Below are 25454 nucleotides of genomic sequence, written 5' to 3' on the forward strand. Positions count from 1 at the left end.
ATGAGCTGCATATCCACTTATTTTGAACAAAATCAGACAAGTCGTTTGGAAGTTACAGCAATATTTGTAACAGCATTTAAAATTGTGATAGTTTTTAAAATTTATTACCCCTGTAGGGTAAAACTTGGCCAACTTTTAATACCAGCTTGGAGGGTTAACTACTCTTACAAAGATTGTGTTAATTTATACATGAATTAAAACTAAACCATGGGTTTTAAAGTCCATTGAGTCTTGTGGAATCTCCATGTCAAACTAGCTAGGTGTATAATAGGACACCTATAATATACCACTGGGATGACTAAAAATACATTCACAAGTTTGTAGATAAACATGAGTACAAGAGTTCAACAGTTGTTATAATAAGGAATAGGCTTATGTAAAGCATAAGTCAAGTTAAATGAATGTAGTAGGATATTTCCTTGATGTTATCTAATGTAGTGTTTTAGCATAGGGGACATTTGATAAGAGGTACCTTTGCTCACACTGCAACTTCAATAGGATTCCTTCCAAATTTATTTTAGTCGAAAACTTTCAATCATTTTAGCTCAGAAGCAACACGTTAGTTAAGAAGCTAAATAGGCTCGAAGATTCAGTATGTATTTGTGAGACCAATTCTTTAATACAGATCCCCACCAGTACTCCGTATAGTTATCATCCCTCTGCCAGTAAACTAACTGATATCTCTTTGTGAGAGTCACAAACTGAAAATTCGAGCAAGGGTCACAAACACAACTGGTTGAATTCTTCTAATCTCAAAGGAATCCTCAACTGAGTATGAGATGACAATCAACAGACCTTTCTTTGACAAACAAGAAGAAACTAGGTATGAAATAAAAAATAAATTACTCAACCTCATCTACCTAAATCTAACAATCTGGATATACATAAAACTTCTTTAAAACAAATTTCAAGTCTTACGAAGAAAATCAATGACAATGATCTTATTGTCACTAAGGCAGGTACAGGAAACACGAACTTAAGGAATTGTCCGAACAAATGAGACTGCGTAAATAAAACAGAACAGTATTCTTTTCGGACAATACCTTTACCATAGTTAAAAAGGATTTACCACTAGAATTCAATATTATTTGAAACAAATCCTCAAACATATCACCTTCCTCGTTTGTGAACCAGAGAGCTCATACTTAATCTACATGAACCCAGCACTTCTAAGAGCCTTACCCAAGATCCACAAAGCTGAGGTGCCTATGAGGCCAAAAATTAATTTTAGACTTGATCATATTTATAAATTTCACTTTTTATTTTAAAAATTTAAGGAATTACTAATTTTTCTTAGCTAACAAATCCATCATAAACTTGACGCAAGTGTGATAAAATGAAAACTTGAAAACAATATTTTCTCACCCATGGGTAAATAATGCAAGTATCGAGCTCAAATAATAATAATAATAATAATAATAATAATAATAATTATTATTATTATTATTATTATTATTATTATTATTATTATTATTATTATTATTCCTTGTGATGTACATCCACTGAGGTATGATTATTAGTTTATGATCACATTATTTGTGAGGTTATATCATGAAACATTTGTTGTATATAGATATTTATGAGTTTAGTTAATGTAAGAACCTGTATATAATTTATTATTACCTGCATTAATGATTACAGAATTGTGAAACACACTGTAACATCCAGAATGGTACTGGGTGGACACAAACTTGGTAGAATATTCTATACATTATATCTGGGCCTTAAACACTCTAGAATTTATGAGAAAATGTATCTATCTTGAAGCCTGGCCAGGCACATATATAAAGAAGTGGTCTTGGTGGTAGAGACGAGTTATTGTTTAGTAAGAGTCATGAGTTAATAGGAGTTGTTCTGACCAGGCGTGCGTCATGCTAACGAGAGTTTGAAGTATGTGAATTGGCTTCGTAAAATTGGTAGTTGACACGCAGTGGTTGCAGTCTCCATGTTGAAGTGATAGGCAGTTGTTAAAATGGCAGGTTTGTTGATGTTCTCAGAGTGAAGTGTTTTTGTGTGTGATACAGTGATTAAAGTTATGTTCATTCAATTTGTAAATAAAGTTTTTCATCAAAGTTAATGAAGATTCCGAGACAGACGAAGTGGTAAATATCTCTAAAATGTGTTCTAACCTAATGACCATGATGCAGGCACTAAATGACAAAATTTCAGACGTCAGTTTCAGCCCAACAGGACAGATTGCAGATCAAATTTTGAAAGTAAATGACAGCATTTCTCAAACTAACTCAGTTTTAACTGGACAAATATCACAAGTGTACACGCAGGTTTACAAAGTTGAACAGGGCTTAGAATTGAATATTTCAACCGTAAATGACAAAATTTCATCACAAATTAGCGACGTCACCAATCATCGCAGCAGATATCAGACATCAGGTCAAAATTGGGACAGGTTGACTGGATCGATAGTAGAGTAAGCCAGCTGGAAGGGGATATCTTGAACCGCAAGGAGGAGGTGGAAATCCAGGTTTCCAGCATGAAGCAACAGGTTGAGGGGAGAATTTCTACCGTTGAAGGAAATTTTGAAACCCTGACGTTGAGAGAAACTTAGGGAGCTGTATCTTTGCTGTTGAAGGAAGGTTAGAAAACCGGATTTCGACCATTAAGGGAGATGTGCAGAAAATAAGGGAAAGCATCCTTCATGCAGTAGTAAATAAATTAACTCAAACAGGACGTACTGCCACACCTCTAACCCCCTCAAACCTAACCGACAATACAGGACACCTAGACTCGAAGGTGATTATGGAGGGCCTTCCGGAAATTCACGGACGACTGGAAGAGAACCCGACTAGCTTCATCGAGGGATCGGTCAGTCTGTTAGGAAGGCCTAACCTACCAGGGGACATCTTTGTACAACTCATCACACCACAATTAAAGGGGCAAGCCGCTACTTGGTGGAATAACTTGAAGGGTCTAAATTTAAACTGGATGGATTTCAAGAGGGAATTCCTTACTAGGTTTAATTCCGAAGGGGTGAAGAGCTCCGTGAAATGGAAGGTACCGACTGAGGCACAACCTACTGGTATGAGAGCTGGCGTCTTCGTCATACAGAAGTACCAATTCTTAAAGCTTCTGCACTCGGAAGGAAGCGGAAGCAAGATCTTACCAGACATCACAGAGCTACTCCACGATGATTCAACCCCTAGTGAAAGTATGACAACCGAGTTGCTTTAACGATCTATGCAGAATCATTGCCCAGCTGGAGGAGGAACACGAGCAAAGCGACGGAAAAACCCAGTGCGCCCCGTTCAGCTATCGTCTTAAGAACTGGCAACGAGAATTTTTCAGCCATACTCAACAGCCAAGCAAGCCATTCATTCATCAACGGGAATGTTGCCAGATTACTATTACCTATGAAGTCTCACCATCTCGGAAGGGTAGTGGGAGCAGCGGACGGGGTAACCTATTCCATCCAAGGACAGACTTCCCTAACCGCTAAATGTATGGGTATGCCTATTGTAATTGACATTGCAGTGATTCAGAACCTGACACCTGACATCAAATTAGGTCATGACTTTCTGGTGAAATACAAAGTGATCCTATATAGACTATGCAGTTCATGAGGTCTTTTTGGGAAAAGACAGACATCTGAGGGTCGCCTGTCATGATGAAAATCTCCAGACTCTCAAGGATACGGAAGCCAATGTAGACATGGGAGATATCCAGTTAACGCATCTTCGACCGAGTGAAGAAGATTAGCTGAAACACATCGGAAGTCATCACCAATAAAATAGGACGGAGTACCACAGTAACACACACCATTAAATGCAGCTCTTCCTCACCCATCAAGCAATGTCCACATCCAATCAACCCGGATAGACGCAACTTCATCATCCAGAAGATTCAAGAGATGGAAGGGCAAAGTCTCATCGAACCCTCTACATCCTGTTGGGCTTTACCTATTATCCCACCAAAGGAAATATATTATTATTATTATTATTATTATTATTATTATTATTATTATTATTATTATTATTATTATTATTATTATTATTATTATTATTCCTTGTGATATACATCCACACATTATTTTTGAGGTTATATCATGAAACATTTGTTGTATGTAGATAGTCCGGCTCCATGGCTAAATGGTTAGCGTGCTGGCCTTTGGTCGCAGGGGTCCCGGGTTCGATTCCCGGCAGGGTCGGGAATTTTAACCTTAATTGGTTAATTTCGCTGGCACGGGGGCTGGGTGTATGTGTCGTCTTCATCATCACTTCATCCTCATCACGACGCGCAGGTCACCTACGGGTGTCAAATCAAAAGACCTGCATCTGGCGAGCCGAACATGTCCTCGGACACTCCCGGCACTAAAAGCCATACGCCATTTCATTTGTATGTAGATATTTATGAGTTTAGTTGATGTGAGAGCCTGTATATAATTTATTATTACCTGTATTAATGATTACAGAATTGTGAAACACACTGTAACATCCAGAATGGTACTGGGTGGACACAAACTTGGTAGAATATTCTATACATTATATCTGGGCCTTAAATACTCTAGAATTTGAGAAAATGTACCTTTCTTAAAGCCTGGCCAGGCACATATATAAAGAAGTGGTCTTGGTGGTAGAGATGAGTTATTGTTTAGTAAGAATTATGAATTAACAGTTGTTGTTCTGACCAGACGTGCGTCATGCTAATGAGTGTTTGAAGTATGTGAATTGGCTTAGTAAAGTTGGTAGTTGACATACAGTGGTTGCAGTCTCCATGTTGAAGTGATAGGCAGTTGTTAAAATGGCGGCTTTATTGATGTTCTCAGAGTGAAGTGTTTTTGGTTGTGTTACAGTGATAAGGGTTATGTGCATTCAGTTTGTAAATAATTGTAAATAAATCCATGTACACAAGTTGACAGCATTTTGTGTGCTTCATTGTGGATACATCAATCTACCATAGACTTATGTAATAAAACTAACCATTTTGGAATACAACCCTATCATTCCATCCATTCGACATTGTCAGTATGCATCTGAGCACCCCTATCAGTGATAACATTAATTTGATCAATAATCATTTAAAGAAACTTAGCAAAATTTCCCAAACAGAAATCTGAGAATATTTGACTATTCTGAAACAGACTTGCATATTACTGCGGATTTTCCATAGTTTCTACGATTTTTTCTTATGTACTCTGGCAATACGGAGCAGTACTGATCATTACGAATTTCACAAAACCAGTAGACTCCTTATAAATTCTGCATTTCTCCCGCAAATATGAAAAAAGAAATTCATATGTTGGAGACTCAGTGTTAGAAAATAGTTCATGAAAAAATAATGAAATAGCAACATTTGCACCTTTATCAGTTGGTGTAACATCTTGTAAATTCCCAGCATTTGTGGTCGGTTTCTGTTTATCTGTTATTTATTAATGTGTTGCCTGCACTGATTATTACTTCCATTACATGCTTTTGCTGCAAATTTATGTCATGTAGTACAAGCATTTATTTAAGTAAAGTGAAGAACAACATAAACTACAGCAATAATAATTTGTGTAAACATAAGAACAATTAAGAACAGAGTCAGTGGAGAAAGACAATATGCATTGGGTCACTATTACCAGAAGCAGTACACAGAAGAGTTTTCATACCTAGGACCATCGAAAATTTCACCGAAACACATGTTTTTTGGAACATGCAAATGCATGTTTTCAATTAAACATGGAAAACACAATGACTGTCCATGTTATAGAAAAATCAAGGACAATGCAAAGTGCTTTCTTCTTCTTTTTAAGGACAAAAAGTGACAGTAATAGTGTTATACAGACCTGAAGGTTTAGCACAATCATCTCCTATCTGCAGAAGACCATGCCACTACGGACAACCACCTTTGAACATTGGCATGTATGCTTAAGTTTGTTCTACATAACTGTTACTGTTACACAAACCACCTTTCGTACACCATTCATCATTTGTTGTCCTCCATTGTCTGATAACTTTGTCCAGTGCTACGTTGAATAACATTTGTGATACAGTCCTCCTCCCGTTTTGACCCCAGTCCTGATCTTAAACTCTTCTGATGGAGCACTCTTGAATCTCACCCTTGTCTTTGTGCATGTCAGTTATCAGTTCTTGTGTTGCGCTATGTAGTCCTGTGTTCTTCAGGATCCTCCCCAACATCTGTCTGTCTATTGAGTCTCATGCCTTCATGAAGGTTTTTTTTACAATTTGCTTCACGTCACACTGACACAGATAGGCCACAAATCTGCTATGCTGGCGTAGCAGGGGGAGAGGTGATACTCCCACGTGGCGCATCCCAGGTGGCGGATAAGGGGGTTCTAACCGGCTTGCCGGCGGACTTGAGGGAAATAAAATACCTCTTGTGGACCAAACACACTACCTCCTGCAGGTGGGGGACGCATATGTAGAATACACCCGCGGTATCCCCGGCTTGTCGTAAGAGGCAACTACAAGGGGCGACCAAGGGATGATTGAATTAGAACCATGAAACTACTTCTGATTCGTACCATCATGCGGGGAACTCCATGGGTTGTCTGTACTTGCGAGTAGTACCACTAAATTGGTACGAAATAGGTTCGTGATTTGTAGCAGTAAAGAGGCTGGCCTGGGAGTTTCCAGTACCCGTGCGTTGTACGCATGTGAGCAACACCGCGGGTCTGGGCGTAGCCTGTGAGTTGTACCGCTATATGAGTGGCACCATGAGTCTGCAATGACTGTGATTAGTTCTCACTATGTGAGGAACACCACGGGAATACCGGCGCCTGTGATTAGTACACCTAGGTGGGGAACCTTATTGGTTTGCGTTGGCTATGAGTGGCGCCATTGTGTGAGAAACACTGTAGGTCTGCGTTCCCTGTACGAAGTGCAATCCTTGTGAGTAGTGCTATCTTCTGTGGAACACCGTGAGTCTTCGCTACTTTTGATTAGTACCCCAACATGACAAATGCCATGTTTCTACTTTACTCGCGACATGTACCATTCTGTGGGGCCTTACAGGCGGATTTTGCACCCCTTTAGACATCAAGCATCATTGTGCTTTATAAGTGGTCCCTTGGTCAGTAATAATATTATTTACGATCTTTTTTTGAGTCTGATCCACTGGTTTTGTTTGTTTGTTTGTTTGTTTGTTTGTTTGTTTGTTTGTTTGTTTTTTATGTCCATCCATTCATTCTTCATGACATTTTTTATTTTATTTTGGTCAGTGGATGAATTTGAACTTTTTGTTCATTTCGTACCATTAGGGGCCGATGACCTCGATGTTAGGCCCCTTTAAACAACAAGCATCATCATCATCACAACATAGATAGGTCTTATGATGACGATGGAACAGGAAAGAACTAGGAGTGGGAAGGAAGCAGCCATGGCCTTAATGAGGTGTGAAATATGGGAAACCACCGAAAACGATCTTCAGGGCTGCCGACAGTGGGGTTCGAACCCACTATCTCCCGAAAACTGGATACTGGCCACACTATCAAGCTCGGTCTTTGTGAAGTCTATGAAGGTTACTACTGTCTTCTTGTTCTTCCAGGCCATGTGCTCTACTAGTTGTTTCAGAGTAAAGATCTGCACTGTACACCCTTGTCTTTTCTTAATACCCACTTGGTAATCTCCTGCTGTACTGTCTAGCTGTTCTTCTGCTCTTTTAAGCAGGATTCTCAACAGCATCTTGTAGCAGACCTCTAGTCACAATATTCCCCTGTAGTTGTTTGCATTCCTCTTGCCCCCTTTCTTGCATATTGGTACTGTGATTGCATTCTTCCACTCTTCCAGTGATTTCTTCATCCTCCAGGTGAGTAATGACCTGGGTCATGTTGTCTATCACCTTGTTGCATCCCCACTTTATCATATCTACTGGTATCCCATCATCTCCGGTCACCTTGTTATTCTTCAGGTCCCTTATGTTTTGTGACACCTCATCCCTGGTCAGAGGTCATGGCTTTCTCTCTTCTACATCCAGCCCAAGTTACAGTTCATCCCCTGGTCGTTCGCAGTTCAGTAGGTTGTGAAAGTACTCTGCCAGTATTCTATTGCTCTCCTTCGCACTTGTGACCAAGTTCCCTTTCTTACCTCATATGAACAGATCTCTACTCTTGTATCCTGTCGGTCTCTCTGTAACCTTTCTGAGAAAGCATCAGGTGCTATTCTTCCTGAAATTGTTCTTAATCTCATCCATTTCATGCTTCATCCTCTGCCTTCTGGTCCACTTTATTGTTCTGGCTGCTTCCTTCTTTGATTCTACAAAGACCTCCCATTTTCACGGGTTCTTCTTGTCTTTACAGTCTGTCCAGGCCTGTCTCATGTTCTCTACTGCTTTTGCACAGTCTTCATTTCATCACCATGATTCCTGGTTTTCCTTTCAGCACCATGAAGTCTTCTGACTCCACTCTATCTTCATCTCTATTTCTTATTTCTTGTAAGGCTAGTAACCCGATGTTTCTCTCTTTCATGTCGTCTATTATTATGTGTGTGAGTTTGCCAGTCTTTGTCATTGTACATTTATGGTCCCCATTCTGAATAATCTTTTAGCCTTGATTTTGCTGAGGTTCTGAGAAGCTCCTTATGCACTTTTCGGCAGGTTCCTCAGAATACAATGGTCCGCAGGGGATTGTCCCCCTGGGGTAATCTAGATTCAATTGTGTGATCCATTCCATAAGCTGAGAAGTTAGTTTATTGGGATGGCTCGTGTCTGTCCAACCTTGTGACTGAGGTTGTTAGCTCCAGAAGTTGTAATCAGGCCACACGTGACTTGGGGTAGAGCCGTCCTTGGTAGCCAGCCCTCACCTAGAGTACAGACGCTACCTGATAAATTTCAGTGGCATTTCCTCCACTGAGGGTCCCTTAGGATACCAGGTCATTTCCCGCTGCTCAACACTCCGTGTAGAGTCGCTGACTGTCTAATCTACTGTATTACTGTAGCAGGGTGAACCTGGCCAGCACCTTCTAATACCACCGGACTGGGCCAGGATCAAACTTGTCACCTTAACCGTCTAAGCCACTTGCCCCAGCAAGATTATTTATTTAGTGAAGGGAGTGTGAGTTTGCTGTATAGGCCAGTCAGCTATAATAAATCAATCACTTGAAAATGGATGACTAACTTTAGGTTGTGAAGATGTCAATACTAGCTGAAGTAAGGAATTATTCATATAACCTTCCAATTTTACAGTTGCCAAATTTCAACAGGTTAAAAAACAGTTGTAATGTTGAGGAATTATTCACAATTCTGGGTCTAAAGTGAAATAGTACTGAAACTTCAGAATTGAGACTACACTCACTGAAGGCAAATAAAAGCAAGACTTTTTGGAATGCTTCAAATTATATGTGCAAGATGAGAAAGAAGGATGGTCTTTGCTCTTACTTGGGATATGGAAACCTTGGAAATGTGTTAGCATCAGTTTTTGCTTAGTTTTTGGAGCTCAAAAATATGTGAGGAAAGGACAATATTATCACTATATGGTTATGAATTTTTGGAGTAGAGGAGGATGGTCAATATTTCTATTACTGTATTCTAGAATTGTTGTAGGAAAAGCAGTGGAATGTATTCATTTTTAGGTATATTGATTTTCTTGTTATGGTGGGAAGTCAAAATAATTATCAGACTGAATTAGAATGGTGAAATTTTCTTAGAATGGATTTTATCTACCTCAGAATGAATTGAAATCTATAAATCAAAAAGTGCATATTTCTTACAATATTATTATCTGAAATAATTTACAAAATTTCTTTTAGTTGCATGTAAAATCAATTCATCTGTAGTTATCCACACTGACTTTGTTTTGATCCTGTTATAAAGTTAAATATATGGAATATGAACGGAACAGACAAATGTAGAAATTTATCTTCAAAGAAAGAAAGGTAGAAAGGAGATTCAGTGTGTTGAGTCACAAAATAAAAAACTTGGAACACTATAACGTAGTGTACCTGTAAAGAAAATTATACAAAAATTATATTAAGAGTTGGCAGTGGAATAGGATGGTTTTCTTCTTAACTAATTTATAAATTGTTTTAAAAATGAATCTAACTAGTCTCATACATGTGAGGAAGGCAAAGCACCGTATCATCTTGCTGCCTTCTGCATTTCTGATACTTTTATTTTTGACTCAGGTTTTACTGCTTTTTTCTGCATTCTCGTAGGCATATAATATGTTGTAGGTGTATGAACAGATGGATATACATTGTATTCATACATACTTTTAAAACTTCATCCTTGTAAATTGTTACATTTTCTGAGTTTCCTGCATTTAAATACTGACAACTTTGTGTATGATTTTTAACAGTACAGCATGTGGCAACCAGAAGATCATTTTGCCTTGAAAACCCCTGCCCAAGTCCTAACCTGAGACTGAGTACTCTGCTAATCTTATATAAACATGGGAAAGTGGTGTTGAAAGAAAATAATATTTAATCAATTCGCTTCACTTATTCTAAATGTTTTTCTTTGTATTTTGAGGGCTTATTACATTCCTTAAAGGTTTCCTTTACATTCAATCTCGCTTGCGTAGTTGTTTTTGTGATCCTCTAGACTCTACAATTGGCTCCCTGGCTTTCTCCCATGTAATCAACTCTATCCAGAACATTTCTTCTTTCCAGCTCTTTTTCAATTAGACACTTCCTGATTGTTATTCAACAACTTGCTACTTTTTTCTCTTCTTAATATATGGCAAATTAAAAGAATAAAAGAAAAGAAATGCCATAGTGTTCTAGTTTCTTTAGCAATAGGTAGAAACCTACTAATTAGACCACTGTGGCAGAAATGTATGCATGTATAGAGTTTGGACCTTGTCTCACATCCTTTAGTGTGCACATAGACAGCTCATGGTGAAAGGTGATGAAAATATTTATAATTATAAAATCTATCCTTTTTGAAGCAGGTAAATCTTAGTGTGTTGTGGTCATTTCAGGGAATCTTCCGCCTTGCTTGTGAACATGTACTTAAAATTATGAAGAAAGGCAGAGAGACTCTTCTCACCCTTCTTGAAGCATTTGTTTATGATCCACTGATAGATTGGACACCAGGCAATGAAGCAGGTTATACAGGTATGTCAAGTTATTTGTAACATCTTAGAGAAATTATATATATTATAATATTGTTGTATGTGGTGTTGCATTTTTTTTTTATATGAATGCATGTATGTTTAGGAGCTGTGTATGGCGGTGGTCAAGAAGTTGCAATGGAGACTAAACAGAGCCGCAAGGAACTGGAGCGGGAAGTTACTGTAGCCATGTTTTGTGTAAGAGTTGCTGAGATGAAAGCTGATTGGCTTAAAAATAGGTGAGTTATGTGTCCCACTAATTGTAGTGTTATTTACTGTGAAGAAGGAGGATGTTTGTTGTCAGCAAACAAGTGTTCAATCAGTCACTATATTATAAGTAATGGCACTGTAATTATGCAGAAAAGCAGGAAGGGAGGTGATAGTTGCTTTATAACAAATACGAGTATTTATATCAACAACAAAGCAAAACTTTCAGAAAAGAAAATTTCCAGTACAAGTCATGTATGCTTTATGACTTTGAACTCGATTTTCACGCCAAGCAAATGTTTAGATTGTGCTTTCTAGTCCTATCTTGTAAGGTTACCAATTCGTCCCCCCCTCGCGCCCCCCCCCCCCCCACCCCCCACCCCCCCTCTCTCTCACTCGCACGCACATACATGATCACATTCATTCAGGCTTTTGGGGGAGTGGGGATTTCTGGTAGCTCACGTAGTAGAGCGCGGGCATTCCAAGCTCAGGTCGTCATGTTGAATCCCAGTTCAGTCCGCTGGTAATTTAAGGTGCTCAGATATGCTAGCCTCGTGTTGGCAGCTTTACTGGCCTCAAAAAGAACTCCTGTGGGTCAAAATTCCAGTACTTTGTCGTCTCCAAAAATGGCAAACGTAAATTGGTAGGATATACTTTAAAACCAATTATGTTTGAAATAATGTACAATTTCCATATACAATAGAATTTTGATTTAACACATTTGCCGGGAGATATGCTGACTCCATGTTACAGCTTAACCGCGGTAAATGGAAAATGTTCTATAGGGCAACAGAAGGTTGGGAGGAAATAATAGGTTCCCTTTGCGAATCAAAATCTATATTATCTGATGGCTTAACAGACACAATTTTTATAAAAGTAGTCTCTCATAGTGCATTGGCTGTGTGATAAAAACATGCCTCACCATCTAATGGCAAAAATTTACACGACCGTAGTACGCCCCGCAGCTATTAACGGGGCAGAAAGTCGTCCAGTGACAAAAAAAGCATGAGCAGACTCTTCCTACAATGGAAATGAAGATGCTTTGATGGACTCTGGGACTGACTCGATGTGACCACATAAGAAATACAGATGTTCGACAAAGGTTTGTCATTTCTCCAATTGTGGAGAGAGTGAGAGAAGCGCGTCTCTGCTGGTTATTATTTATTTAGCGTATGATGCTACAGTTGACACTCGACTATGTACAACTTCTTAACAGGCACAAAAAAAAAATTGACTTTATATACATACTATACATTATATATATATATATATATCCAAACTCCACATTAAAAACGGTTAATGTGGGAGTTTTTCAGTCTCTTAGAGGCGAATATCCAGCTCTTCCAGCCAAGAGAGTGCCTCAGGGGTCACTCGGTGAATGTCCTCGATGGAACCAGCAAAAGCTCGCAGAGGGCAGTACTTCAGAATGTGCAGGATGATTTGCACTTCAGCACCACAGTCACAAGCTGGAGAGTCTTTCCAGCCCCACTGATGCAGAGCAGAAGCATTTCTTCCTACTCCGCAGCGCATCCTGTTGAGTGTGGTCCAGGTGGAGTGAGAAAGGTTGAACCCAGGCAACTTTGTAGTTGGATCCCTGATGTTGACAATGCCATGAGGGTGTGATTGAGACCATTCGCATTTCTATATTTTATCAAGCTTGAAATTTGAATTCCTTTGCCGTCTTCCAGGCAGGTTTCCGTGACTTGAGTCTCAATACGGCATTTTCATCTGTATCCTGATGTATTGGGAGGTAACTATTCTTCGCTATCCTGGTCCACACTCTAACAAGGGTGCTTTGCCGTCTAATGTGAGGAGACTGAATGTTGCTCAGTAATGGTAACCACTGAATAGGAGTAGAGCGCAAAGTACCGGATATAATTCTCATTGTATGGTGTAGTTGGACATCAACCAGACTAGTGTGGGAGCTATTGAGCCATACAGAGGAGCAATATTCAGCTGGTGAATATACTATTGCTAGAGCAGTTGTTTGTAGTGTGCATGTATCTGCGCCCCATGAAGTACCAGCTAGTCTACCCAGCAAGTTGTTACAGCTTTTAAGCTTAGCAGCCAGTTTCTCAAGATGGTGTTGATAAGTTAAGGACCTCTCTAAATTTACACCAAGATATTTTGGGTTGGTATTACATGCAGTGTGTAGTTTCCAAACCTGAATCACCCATCTTGTCAAGATCTTGGGATAGAATGTCTTCTGCCTCATTGAAGTCTGTTGTTTGTATGATGAAGTTGATATCATCTTCATAGATGAACTTGCAAAATACGGGTTCTGGGAGATCATGGATGTATAAGTTGAAGAGAACGGGAGACAAGACTGATCCCTGTGGCAAGCCGTTATTACGTTTATGAAATCTGCTATGGACACGTTCTGTATAAATTTGGAAAAATCTGTTACTGAGCTTTTTTTTTATCAGGGTGAAATTTTTAAGACATGGTATAGTCCTGATGAGTGAGATCAAGGAACACAGATTTTTCATTTTCCTCTCGGATCCTGCTTCAAAGAAGGAAGTCAAAGCGAGAACCTGATCTCTGCAGTCTCAACCATGCCAGAAACCAGCTTGCTCAAGAGGAATAACGTGTTCAATTGCAGGAGATATTCTATTGAGGCTCAGTCTCCCCTGGTACTGTCACGTTATGAGAAGGCAGGACGGCTCGGTTGCTGAAACAGCTCGCCAAGTTGATCTGGGAAGAATACAACCACATGGATGGCCTTTAAAACGGTGGACTGACAATATCAAGGCCGACATGCACGACGTTAGTTTAAAACCTGAAGATGTCAGCAGTAGGACGAAATGGAGGAGATGTAGCAAAACAGCGGACCCCATACTTTGGGATAAATGCTAGGAAAGAGGGAGAGGGTGCATTGGCCCTTCATGTGGCTCCATGTAGCCTACACAGTGGCCTCCGCCATATCACTAGCCATACTTCTTGGTAGGTGTGCTGGTTACCAACTGATAAGCCCAAATTGGCGCACAGGGGCAAAATGCTGGCAACCAAGAATGAGTCAGCTGGAATGTTTATAATTTCTAATAATGGATCATTTATATTGGAATTATGAATTTACTGATTCAAGACAAATATTTCACGTTCCCTATGGAAATCAAAATCTTTATCATATATTAGGTGCCATCAAGTCATCGACGACTCCTGGTGACTGCATGGATGGAGTGTTTCCAGATGTTTCTCTTTTCCATTAATCCTTTCAGTTCTTCCAAGAACATCTTCATTGTATCTGTGAAGAAGTCTGTCCATCTCAATGCCAGCTTGCCCTCATATCAGTCCTTTCCACTTTCCAATCATAATAATTTTTTCCAAGGAACTAGACCATCTCATATGTCCGAAGTATGGCAGCTGTAACCTCATAATAAATGCCTCAAGAAACATATATGGATTGATCTTTTGAATTACCCATTTGTCTGTCTTCTTGGCCATTGAAGGTGTAAGTAAAATTCTTTGCCAGTGCCATAGTTCAAACGCATTTGCATATTCTCTATCTTGCTGTTTTATGTTCCATCTTTCACAACCATATGTATCTATTACCATTCTGACCTTGATGTGCATAGACACATCTGAGAATTTGATGATCTAAGCCTTGAAATGCTGCCCTGCTAAGTGCTAACCTTCGGCAAATTTCTGGACGACTAGAGCCGTTACAACATGATTGTTCCCAGCAGACAGAAATTACCCGCCGGTTTGATAACTTCCTTATTTATCCTGATATTTGATCGTGAACCTGTCATTAAAATATAGTCCCATCTTTTCACTCTGTTCTTTAAATTTCATTATGATGTCCTCCAAATCCTCCTTACTTTCATCTTTCAAATTTATGCAATCTGCATACCGCAGGTATGTTTCATTCAGACCATAACTGGGAACCATTCTGCGTTGCTGTGCTCAGTTCTAACTGCAGCTTATTGTCCCAAATGAAGTTTACGCATCAGTACAGTGAGATGTTCTGGAATTCCCATCTTTCTAAGCACATCCCACATTATCTTATGATTTACGCAGTTATGGTATTACGGTATTTTTTTGCTATCTCCATCATCTTATGCATATCACTAATGATCCCCCTTGTTCCTCTGCCCTTTCTAAAACCAGCTTGATCGTCGCCATAAGACCTATCTGTGTCGGTGCGACGTAAAGCCCATAGCAAAAAAAAAAAAAAAAAAAAAAAAAACCCCAGCTTGTGTATTGGATATTTCAAGCTCCATAGGCTCTAATCTGTATGATCATCATCACCACCTTACTAGCACGTGATATTAGTATTATTGTACAATAGTTTGTACGATCCATCAGATCTCCTTTCTTTCTCAACATGTTGTATATAGAGGTATCATTTCCAGTCTGTGGACCATGTTGCTTTTTCTCAAAATCTGCTGGCATATTGTCAGAATTTTGATAGATCCTTCTTCTGTAGCTGGCCATACTTCAGCTGAAATTCTGTCAGTTCCTGAGACCATTGTTTGGGCTAATGACTTGCGAGCATGTCGGACTACTTTCCGTTACCAGAGGTTCCAGATCAAATGTAACCTTTGCTGAGTTGTCAATATTGTGCATCTTCAATATACAAAACTTCAGTATACTCTTTCCATCTTCACTTGATCCCTACTCCATCACATCATTTGCCCATTTGCATCCTTGACTATTCCAATTCTTGGTTGATATGGGTGGATATTTGCTGGAAGACTTTTCTTGTATTTCCTTTCTTTTCCAGTTCGTATGTTAGTGCAGATGTTGTTATAATACTGTTGTTTATCTATTGGAACACTTCTCTGAAATTCTCTATTCAGCCTTATCATTAATTCTCTGTCTTTTGGAATTTTAGCTGTCCTTCTCCTTTTAGCTACTTGATTGGTTTCGGGTAACATCAATTTTGTCTGTTTCTTTCCCTCAACCTTCAATAAATTATGGTCTTTCACATTATCCCCAGTTTCACACTACAGTTCCTCTGGTTCTCTGTCGAGGAGATCTAAGGCATCAAAACGATTCTTAATTTATTAAAACCTGCTGGAATTTAAGATTTTATCTCAGCAGTTGTATACCCTTAGTATTCCATCCGAGTTTGAATAGTAATTCTCACATCACCAGTTCATGATTCGATCCATAGTCCGTACCTGACGAAGTTTTGGTGGCTTGAATGGCACCTCTCCATCTTATCACTATCACTATCAGCCATATTCAATCGTTTTTACGATGTGGCCTCTTTAAGTCCGAAGCAAGGTAGGTTTTCATGAGGTCTCTCCATCTGGGACGGTCTTGAGCGATGTTCTGCCAATTGATCCCAGTAATCTTCCGGATGTCTTTATCCCATCTGTCCGGTGGTCTTCCCCTTGGTCTGAGATGATCTTTCGGACACCACTCAAGCACAAGCTTTGTCCACCTACCATCAGTTCTCCGAGCAACATGGCCTGCCCACTGCCATTTTAAGGTAAATACCCTTTCTAAAATGTAATTATAATCAACTTAATTCCTATATTTTCCATCATGTGACATCCAGGTATAAACAACAATTTGGTTGTTTGAAACATATCTGAAATGTCATTGGAAACACAGAGACTAATAAGTTGTTTTCCTGCTTCATTTCAAATGCCTAACCCATAGACCAATTTCATCATGATTTTTACAATTCCAGTTTTGGCATTCCAATCTCCAATCAAAAGAAGCACATCATGCCTGCGTGTTTTATCCATTACTGTTTGCATTTGATCATAAAACTCATCAACTTCTGAGTAGTCGGTCAGTTTCCCCTCGGTCCAATCATCAGAGTGTTTATATGTATTGATTTGAAAAATCACAGATATTTTTATATATCAACATGTTCCCAAACAGTGTTGTGTATTTATTTCTTACATCCAATGTTATATTCTGTTGTATAGAATTTTTTTAATGACTGATAACAGAGATAGGCTACTTTGGCTCTAATAATTTTTCAGTGGATATTTGTTGTACACTAACGTATGTAAGGTACATAATCATAAGATAATAAAATTCAGTGCAGGTGTAAATTTATTACAAATCTCCTCCACGGGGTCCAACACAAGAGCAGATATTATTACCATTCAGTTCATAAGAGACTTATTCCAGGCCAAGGAAGTTGACCAGCAAAAGAAAAGCATTCATGAACCATGCATCCCCTCTGAGTGAGAGACATAACAGTTGCCCAGAAAACTGATCTGTGATGACTCTGCTATTTGGAAGCAGAGGCAGTGTAGCTAAGCATACTTTGGAAATCTTGAAAAAGCTTGGAATCCAGCACATGACTTTAAAAAAAATGATAGTGGACATTTTAAAAATTGACAATTTCAAATATCACTTATACTATTCCTAATGATAAATCGTTCTAGTTTCCTTTCTGTCCAATAATTTTAATATTTTCAGTTATCATCGTCTAAATTGCAAAAATTTAGGATCTTTGTGGTCATTCATGGTTTGTGAACTGATATCTTTTGAAATATACAAGGTGTCCAGGTTAAAGGTATAATAATATAAAATTTAATAATTTGAGAAATAATGGAGATATTTATTGGCGGTTTGTTTCTACAACTAGGGTAACTCAAAATGCTTTCTGTGTTCGCTTGCGGTTGTGGTGGTACCACATGCCTATGCGCATAACTGCATTGTTCACGAGAAGCATGCCAGTAACCATGTGGACTCCACAGCAGAAAGTGTTCTGTGTGCTTTCGCTCATGGAGATAAAATCTGTTACACTAGTACAACGTAGATTTCGGCATGAGTATGGACTATTACCAACTGATGATGTTACCACTTACGTAACAATCATGAAATGGAACAGGCGCCTTTGAGAATCTGGGACCTTGCTGTCGATGTCGAGCCGCCACGTCAAGCACGCAGTTTCTTGACGTTTCTTGACTCCGTGAGTCCTTCAAGTGGAGCCCTCGTACGTCAATTCAACAAGCAAGTAGGCAGTTACAGTTACCTCGTTCGACAGTACACGATGTCGTCCACAAACCTCAGGACAGGCTGCTGCGGAAGGCATTAGCGAAGACAATTCTGGCAAAAATTGATGGAAATGAGGCATTCCTTGACACGGTCTGTTTCTCGGACGAGGCTACATTCCATTTTTCCGGCAGGGTAAACAAGTACAATTGCCGCATATGGCAATCTGTACCCCCCACGTAGTGATAGAGTTGGAATGGGACTCTCCGAATGTTAATGTGTGGTGTGGATTGTTGAAGGACAGGGTTATTGGCCCATTCTTCTTCGGGGAGCCTATAGTTAAATGGAACACGTTACCTAGACATGTTGGAGCAGTATGTTGTGCCACAACTTCCTCGTGACGTGATCTTTCAGCAAGATGGTGCACCATGCAATTATGTGGAAGTTGTGAGGGATTTCATGAATCATGAGTTCCCAAATCGCTGGATTGGGAGAGGTAGTCCATCAATTGCTTGGCCCCTAGAAGCCCCGACATTAGGCCACTTGATATTTTCCTGTGAGGTTTGTCAAGAATCAAATGTACCAGACATCAGTTCGTGATCTACCAGATCTGCATCATCGCATTCGTGCAGCTATCGCAAATGTTACGCCTACAATGCTGCAGAACACATGGAGAGAAGTGGAATACTGATTACTAATGGTGCGCATATCGAGGTTCATTAGGTATGTAAACAAACATTTTTGAGTTACCCTACTTGTAGAAACAAACCACAAGTAAATATCGCCACTACTTCTCAATTTATTAAATTTGATATTATTATACCTTTAACCCTGACACCTTGTATATATCGTATTACTATCTGAAAAAATGCTTGTGTTATAGGTATCAAATCAACACTGCATAATGAAATTAACTACAATGCTGAGTGCAAATGTATTATTTTTGTCTTAGTATTTTCCAAGAGTAATCGTTAACACACATTATTATGCTTGTGTGGATTACTTCACCAGCATCATTCGTGCAGTCAGTTATGGCGCCATGCTGAAAGTGATATGTAAAATGGGAGGTACTGCGCTCTGATTATTTCACTGTCACATAAATCTATTGAAATGGGAATTAGTCTTTGATATAAAGGTTTCAGTTCCAGGTCATTTAATGGGACATAACGCCCTCTCGTGATCACTTATTTTTTTGAAAATCTCATCATGTAAGGCATATTTAAAAAATATATGCTCTGAGTCTTTCTAAATTGCAACCATTTAATTTTTAGCCATTGGTGTCAATCTTCCTGTTTTTCAGCATTACTTTCCTCAGCTGGGTGATGTCTAGAAATTTGTCTTGGTCCATTTTTATTTCTTTAAAGGGATTATTCTTCCAAACCAATCTGATTAAAGTATAAAATCCTGAAGGATCAAATATGTCAACCACACTTTTCCTCCTCTCAATCTCTGCATTTACACTATCAGCCTCCATCTCCATCCTGATTCAAAAATATTATTAATTCCTTTTTTTTGTTTTAAAACCCTACCTCATTTCAGAATGTTACCATCACTTTTACAGTATAGGGCTGTTCACTTTGCCTGTTCATTTTTCATTTATTCTTTTGCCGTTCAGTTGTTTCAGCGATTTTTCTTATCTTTTTGTAGCAGTATTATTGTCATGACCTCCAGGAGTGACATTTCCGTGAGTGCACAACTCCTACCGTGCTATGGAATATCAGTACTGATTTTTCTTTTCCTCTTAATAGTGTGGTCTTCCATATCATAAATTTCGGCATCTGTTGTAAAGAACATTAAAACAAGAAGAATAGTTAACACCACCTTTCCAATACTTATCTTTCCTTATATTTAGGAAATAAACATTACAACAGGCGTTGTAAGATGGGATATGTTTCGCTTAACAATCGTAAGCATCATCAGCCGAAAATAAATCTTAGCCTAAAGTTAGGTTAGGGCCCTGAACCTAGTGTCCTTAACATGTATGGCACCCTAAGAATCAACATTTATATTTAGAAAATGAAAATTGGCTTAAAACTAGTGTGAAAAAACATAGAATGTTACAACATGGCTAAGAGATTTATTACTTGTAATCTGTTGTAAAACCGTTAAGAGGATGGTGACACATATACGTCTTCTGATGTTTCTGATATTGCATCATAACCTTTGTCATTCGAATCAATACTAATCCCTTGATCAGTGGTGATGTCCCTCCCTTTACGGCATTCTTGTAATTGATCTGGTGACATACAGTATTTTGTAGCACTTATTGTCAAGCTAACCTTAACACACAAATTTTCTTGCACATCTTCAGGAGAGTCCCCCCCACACCCAAAAATGTTGTTGAGTTCTGCCGAAGCTTTCTCCTGCTTGGAATTAAGTTCCGATTCTGCATCACTTCCAGTCTCTCCTCTGTTATCTATGGGCACAGGAATCGCTGTAGGTGGCTATGGAAGAACGATACAACATGAGTTTTAGTATAGTCATAGCCTCATGGAATAGCATGCGTTTTATAATTTAGTTAATGAGAAGGTCCAAGATCACTGACTTGACCTTCTACCATCTTGATTATGAAATCCCAGTATGCAGTGACCTAGCTTCAAAGAACAGGGTTTTTCCTTACCTGGCAGATTCACTGAAGTCATAATCTTCACAGCATGGCTTAAATACATCATAATTATTTAAACTTCACATGATATTATCTACATACCAACAACAGAATGAGACTTAAGCTACTACAGCATTATTGTAGCGAGGAAAGAGGCAGGAAGCATAACCAGTCATTCAGTTAGAACCAAAGCAGCATATCTACTTACGCTAATAATGCTGTAAAATTTTCTCATACCCCTTAGCAGCAAAGCGACGTATCTTAGTATTTTTAGGTATTAATAATATTTTGCGGAAGTTAATAACGCTAGAGGCTTAGAAAAATATTTAAATTATACGTACACTGTTTTGGCAGAAAATATATTTCATTTGAAATAAGAAAAGCTATTAAATATGCCATTTTGGCTATATTTGTAGAAATGCTATTTTGGTCCTAAGCCGCCGAGTTGTTTGAGCGTATACCAGTATTATAGTCGCATTGAAAGGTTGACCTCTGACATTGAAACCTGGAACAGTGTTTGATCACAAAAACCACACTGTGTGCTGTCTTTGATTCTTATGTCTTGACTGAAATATTGTTTATTCTCCTGATTGGAAATGACCAATCCCTGGTCATTTGAATCTGTCTTTACAGCTTGAATTCTCTTTTCTTCAGTGGCAGCTTCAGCAGCAGTCTTTGTTGCATCATTAGCATCACTAATAATCTGAAAATTCTTACCCTCTGCATCAGTAGCAAGGGGTTCCAACGCCTAGCACTATAACTTCGTTCATTTTCTCCATGCAGTTCCCTTGATAATATACAGGAATGGTTTACCATTGCATAAAAAATGAGAGGGGGTGGGGGTGCAGAAAAGAATACAGACGATTCAAGAATGAAGTAGATAGAAACTGCAGGTCAGCTGAGGAAGAATGACTGAAAGAGAAGTGCAAGGATGTTGAAGGTTGTATGGTCCTAGGGAAGGTAGATGCTTCATACAAGAAAATCAATGAAACCTTTGGAGAAAGGAAAACTAGGTTTATGAATATTAAGAGCTCAATCATAAACTTAAACTACTTCTAGGGAAAGAAGACAAGGCCGAAAGATGGCAGGAACATATTCAGCATTATTGTATCAGGGAAAAGTAGATAAGTTTCTGTAACAAGAAGAAAATGTTGTTGCTGATGAAATGGGAGACCCAATTTTCAGGTCAGAACATGACAGAACCTTGAAAGAACAAGGGACCTGGAATTGATGACATACCCTCTGAATTACTGGCTGCCTTAGGAAAAACTAGCATGGGAAGGTTATTCCATTTACTGTAGTGTGTAGGATGTGTGATACAGGAGAAGTGCCATTCTATTTTAGACAGAAGGTTCTTATATCTATTCCCAGGAAATCAGGTGCTGACAAGTGTAAAAACTACCGCACCATTAGTTCGGATCTTACACTTGCAAAATTGTAAACAAATATTATTTACAGAAGAATGGAAAGACAAGTTGAAGCTTAGTTGGGAGAAGATCATTTTGGCTTCAGAAGAAATGTAGGAACACATGAAGTGATCCTGACTTTAAGTCTGATCTTAGCGGATAGAATTAAGAAAGACAAGCTTACATACATGTTATTCATACATATAGAATAGGCATTTGATAATGTAGATTGGGCCAAGCCATTTGAGATTCTGAAGTTGATCAGGATTAGATACCGAGAAAGAAGAATTATTTACTATCTATACAAAAATCAGTCTGCAGTGATAAGAATCAAAGGCTATGAAAAAGCAGTACCAATCCAGAAAGGAGTGAGGCAAAACTGCAGTTTGTCCCCATTCCTTTTCTATGTCTACATAGAACACGGGATAAAGGAAATCAAAGAGGAATTTGGAAAAGGAATCACAATCTAAGGAGAGGAATTCGAAACTTGGAGATTTGACGATGATATTGTTATTTTATCTGAGTCTGCAGAAGATCTGGAGAAATTGCTGAATGGTATGGACACAGTCTGGGGAAGGAGTACAAGATGAAAATAAATAAATCCAAGACAAAGATAATGGAGAGCAGTTGAATGAAGTCTGGTGATGCAGGAAATATTAGATTAGGAAATGAAGTCGTAAAGGAAGTAGGTGAATGTTGTTACTTGGATAGTAGAATAACTAATGATGGTAGAATTAAGGTCATAAAATGCAGACTAGTACAAGCAAGAAAGGCCTTTCTTCACCCACCGGCTTACCTAACCGTCGAATCGGCGGGATATGTGAGCCTGTGCCCGGCTTACCTAACTGTCGAATCGACAGGGTAATGCAGCGTTCTGCTTTATCAATGTTAAAGGGAAGGTAGTACATTAAAAACTCAACATATGGCATTACAATCATTCTTTATATCTAAAGGAAATCTCTTCCACTATATCTGAGTCATGTTTTGGGGATTAACCGCTTAAATTGAAGATATCATTGAGCTGATGTCACGGGTGTTCGGTGAGGAAAGAAGAGCATGCACGAGGCTACTACCGAGCAAGAAGTCGTCGATATTTTACTGAATAGTGATTGTGAAGAAGATTATAATATATCGGATAGTTCTACCTGTGAATCTAGTTATGTGGATACGTTATCTGTGCTTAGTGAAGTTAGTGGTAGTAATACAAGTCAAGAAGCAGATGTAAATATTACGAACGTAAATGTTCCGACGCTCCGTAAGAATTACTAGGTGAGTTTATAGTGCATAGTTCATATTGTTCACTGTAATGTAGCACATTCCATTGAAATTATTATTTTTGAATATTTCTATGAAAGTATGACTGTTTGAACCAGTAGTTGCAGTGATATTATCATTTAAGCGCAGTCTTGCATGGACCTTATAAACACCAGCATTTAAATGGTAGTTTAAAGATCCGGAACTGATGTCTATAAGGTAAGCGGATGGGTTAAGAAAAGAAATTTTCTCACTTCAAACACTGATATTGGAATTAGAAAGACATTTTTGAAGACTTTCGTCTGTAGTGTGGCATTGTATTGAAGTGAAACATGGACAATAAAGAGTTCAGAAAGAAAGAGAATAGAAGCTTTTGAAATGTGGTGTTACAGAAGAATGCTGAAGTTCAGATAGGTAGATTGAATCGCAAATGAAGAGATACTGAATGGTATTAGTTAGAGGAGAACGATTTCGCGAAATTTGACCAGATGAAGACGGAATGATGAAGCACATCTTAAGACACCCAGAACTTGTTCAGTTAGTTTTTGAGGGAACTGTAGGCAGTAAAAATGCCAAGGGTTGGCCAAGTTATGATATTACAAACAAATTAGAGTAGATGTAAGATGTAGTAGTTATATAGAAATGAAAAGGTTAGCACAGGATAGGGTGGTATGGAAGCTGCATCAAACCAGTCTATGGACTGATGACCCAGTCACACCCTGCAAGGATCTACCATATAATATTATACACTAACAATGCAATAAGACATTTTATTTTAGAGTAGCTAATTGACCATTAATTTAATAGTAATTCTGGTTACTATTAAACACTTTTTCAATGTTGTTAGAAAAACTTTTTTTTTTTCCCATCCACTTGTATATTCATTTTCATCATTCTGTGAGACTGTTATTGTTTGCTTTCCGCTGTATTTTCAGTTGCCATATTTGACACAATATGAATGAAGAATAGATTTGATAGTTTTTAATGATACTATTTATTCTACTATACTTGTTTGGTGAAAGGCAAGTTGATCCTTGCATTATCAGCATGACTCGTAGTGAGAGAGACTGGAAGAATGTTCCTTTTCTTTTTTTTCTTTTGTATAGAGACGAACTCCTCGCTGCACTACCAGAGTTGGAAGAGAGATTGAGTAATTGGCTGAAGGAGCAGGGTCACATCAAAGAGGTTCAGGAAGCTCTGCAGGACTTCCATCAACAAATGGCATTGGTGAAAGAAGCTGAGGCTCTTGGACCTAGTGGCCAGCATCCTTTGTACAGTCTCGCAGCTCGCTTTAGCAAACATCGACGTGCCCGAGATGCCCAAGAAAAGGCTAAGACAGGCCTAAGAGAAAAATTGGCTGACTGTGAGAAACATCTCAGCTTGCACAAAGTGAGTAATTTTTGTTTGAAACAAATTTAATTGATTAATAGTAAATAGTAATAGTAAGAATGAATCCATTCTTTTTCATTGTCAGCTCAGTTAATATAACTTGCAATCATCATCATCGTTAACCATCTCCAGTTGCCCGGGTGTGGTGTAACGAGCCCCCTCCATCTTTGTTTGTCCATGAACCACTGTTCTCCCATAATCTTCTCCCAATCTTGTCCCCTCTCCTCAACGTCTTTCTTTACCAGATCTGTCCATTTTCCTCTGGGTCGGCCCACTGGTCTTTTTCCTGTTACTTCTCTTCCATATTCTCTTCTTGTAGTCCTGCTTGCACTCATCCTTCTTACATGGCCAAACCACTTCAGTCTTACTTTCTGAATTCTCTGTAGTAGAGAGTCTCTTATTCCCACCTCCTCTCGGATTTTTTCATTTCTGAACTTGTCCTTCCTGGTCTTCTGTATCATGGTGCGGAGGAACTTCATTTCTGGAGCTTGGAGGTTTGAGTTGTCTTGTGTCATTAACGTGCTAGTTTCCAAGCTATACCTGAGGATGGGTGTTGAAACTTCTTGGTGAAACAGAAATACTACATGAACGAATAGTCATTAGGATAAGGTATAAATAACGAAACTAGGCACCACCTGCAAGCAATTTACAAAAATAATTGACTCAAAGAGCATGACAG

The 25454-nt window shown here is 38.8% G+C and overlaps 1 protein-coding gene across 1 annotated transcript in view; it reads left to right on the plus strand.

Annotated features, from left to right (window-relative positions):
* Positions 1-25454, plus strand: part of nonC (serine/threonine-protein kinase Smg1) — a 794437-nt gene that overhangs the window by 602360 nt on the left and 166623 nt on the right. Inside the window, 3 exon segments of the mRNA XM_068225601.1 lie at positions 10874-11009; positions 11112-11244; positions 24493-24775. Coding sequence (XP_068081702.1) covers positions 10874-11009; positions 11112-11244; positions 24493-24775 — 552 coding nt within the window.

This window comes from Anabrus simplex, chromosome 1 (genome assembly GCF_040414725.1).
Source record: "Anabrus simplex isolate iqAnaSimp1 chromosome 1, ASM4041472v1, whole genome shotgun sequence".
Lineage (NCBI taxonomy): Eukaryota > Metazoa > Arthropoda > Insecta > Orthoptera > Tettigoniidae > Anabrus > Anabrus simplex.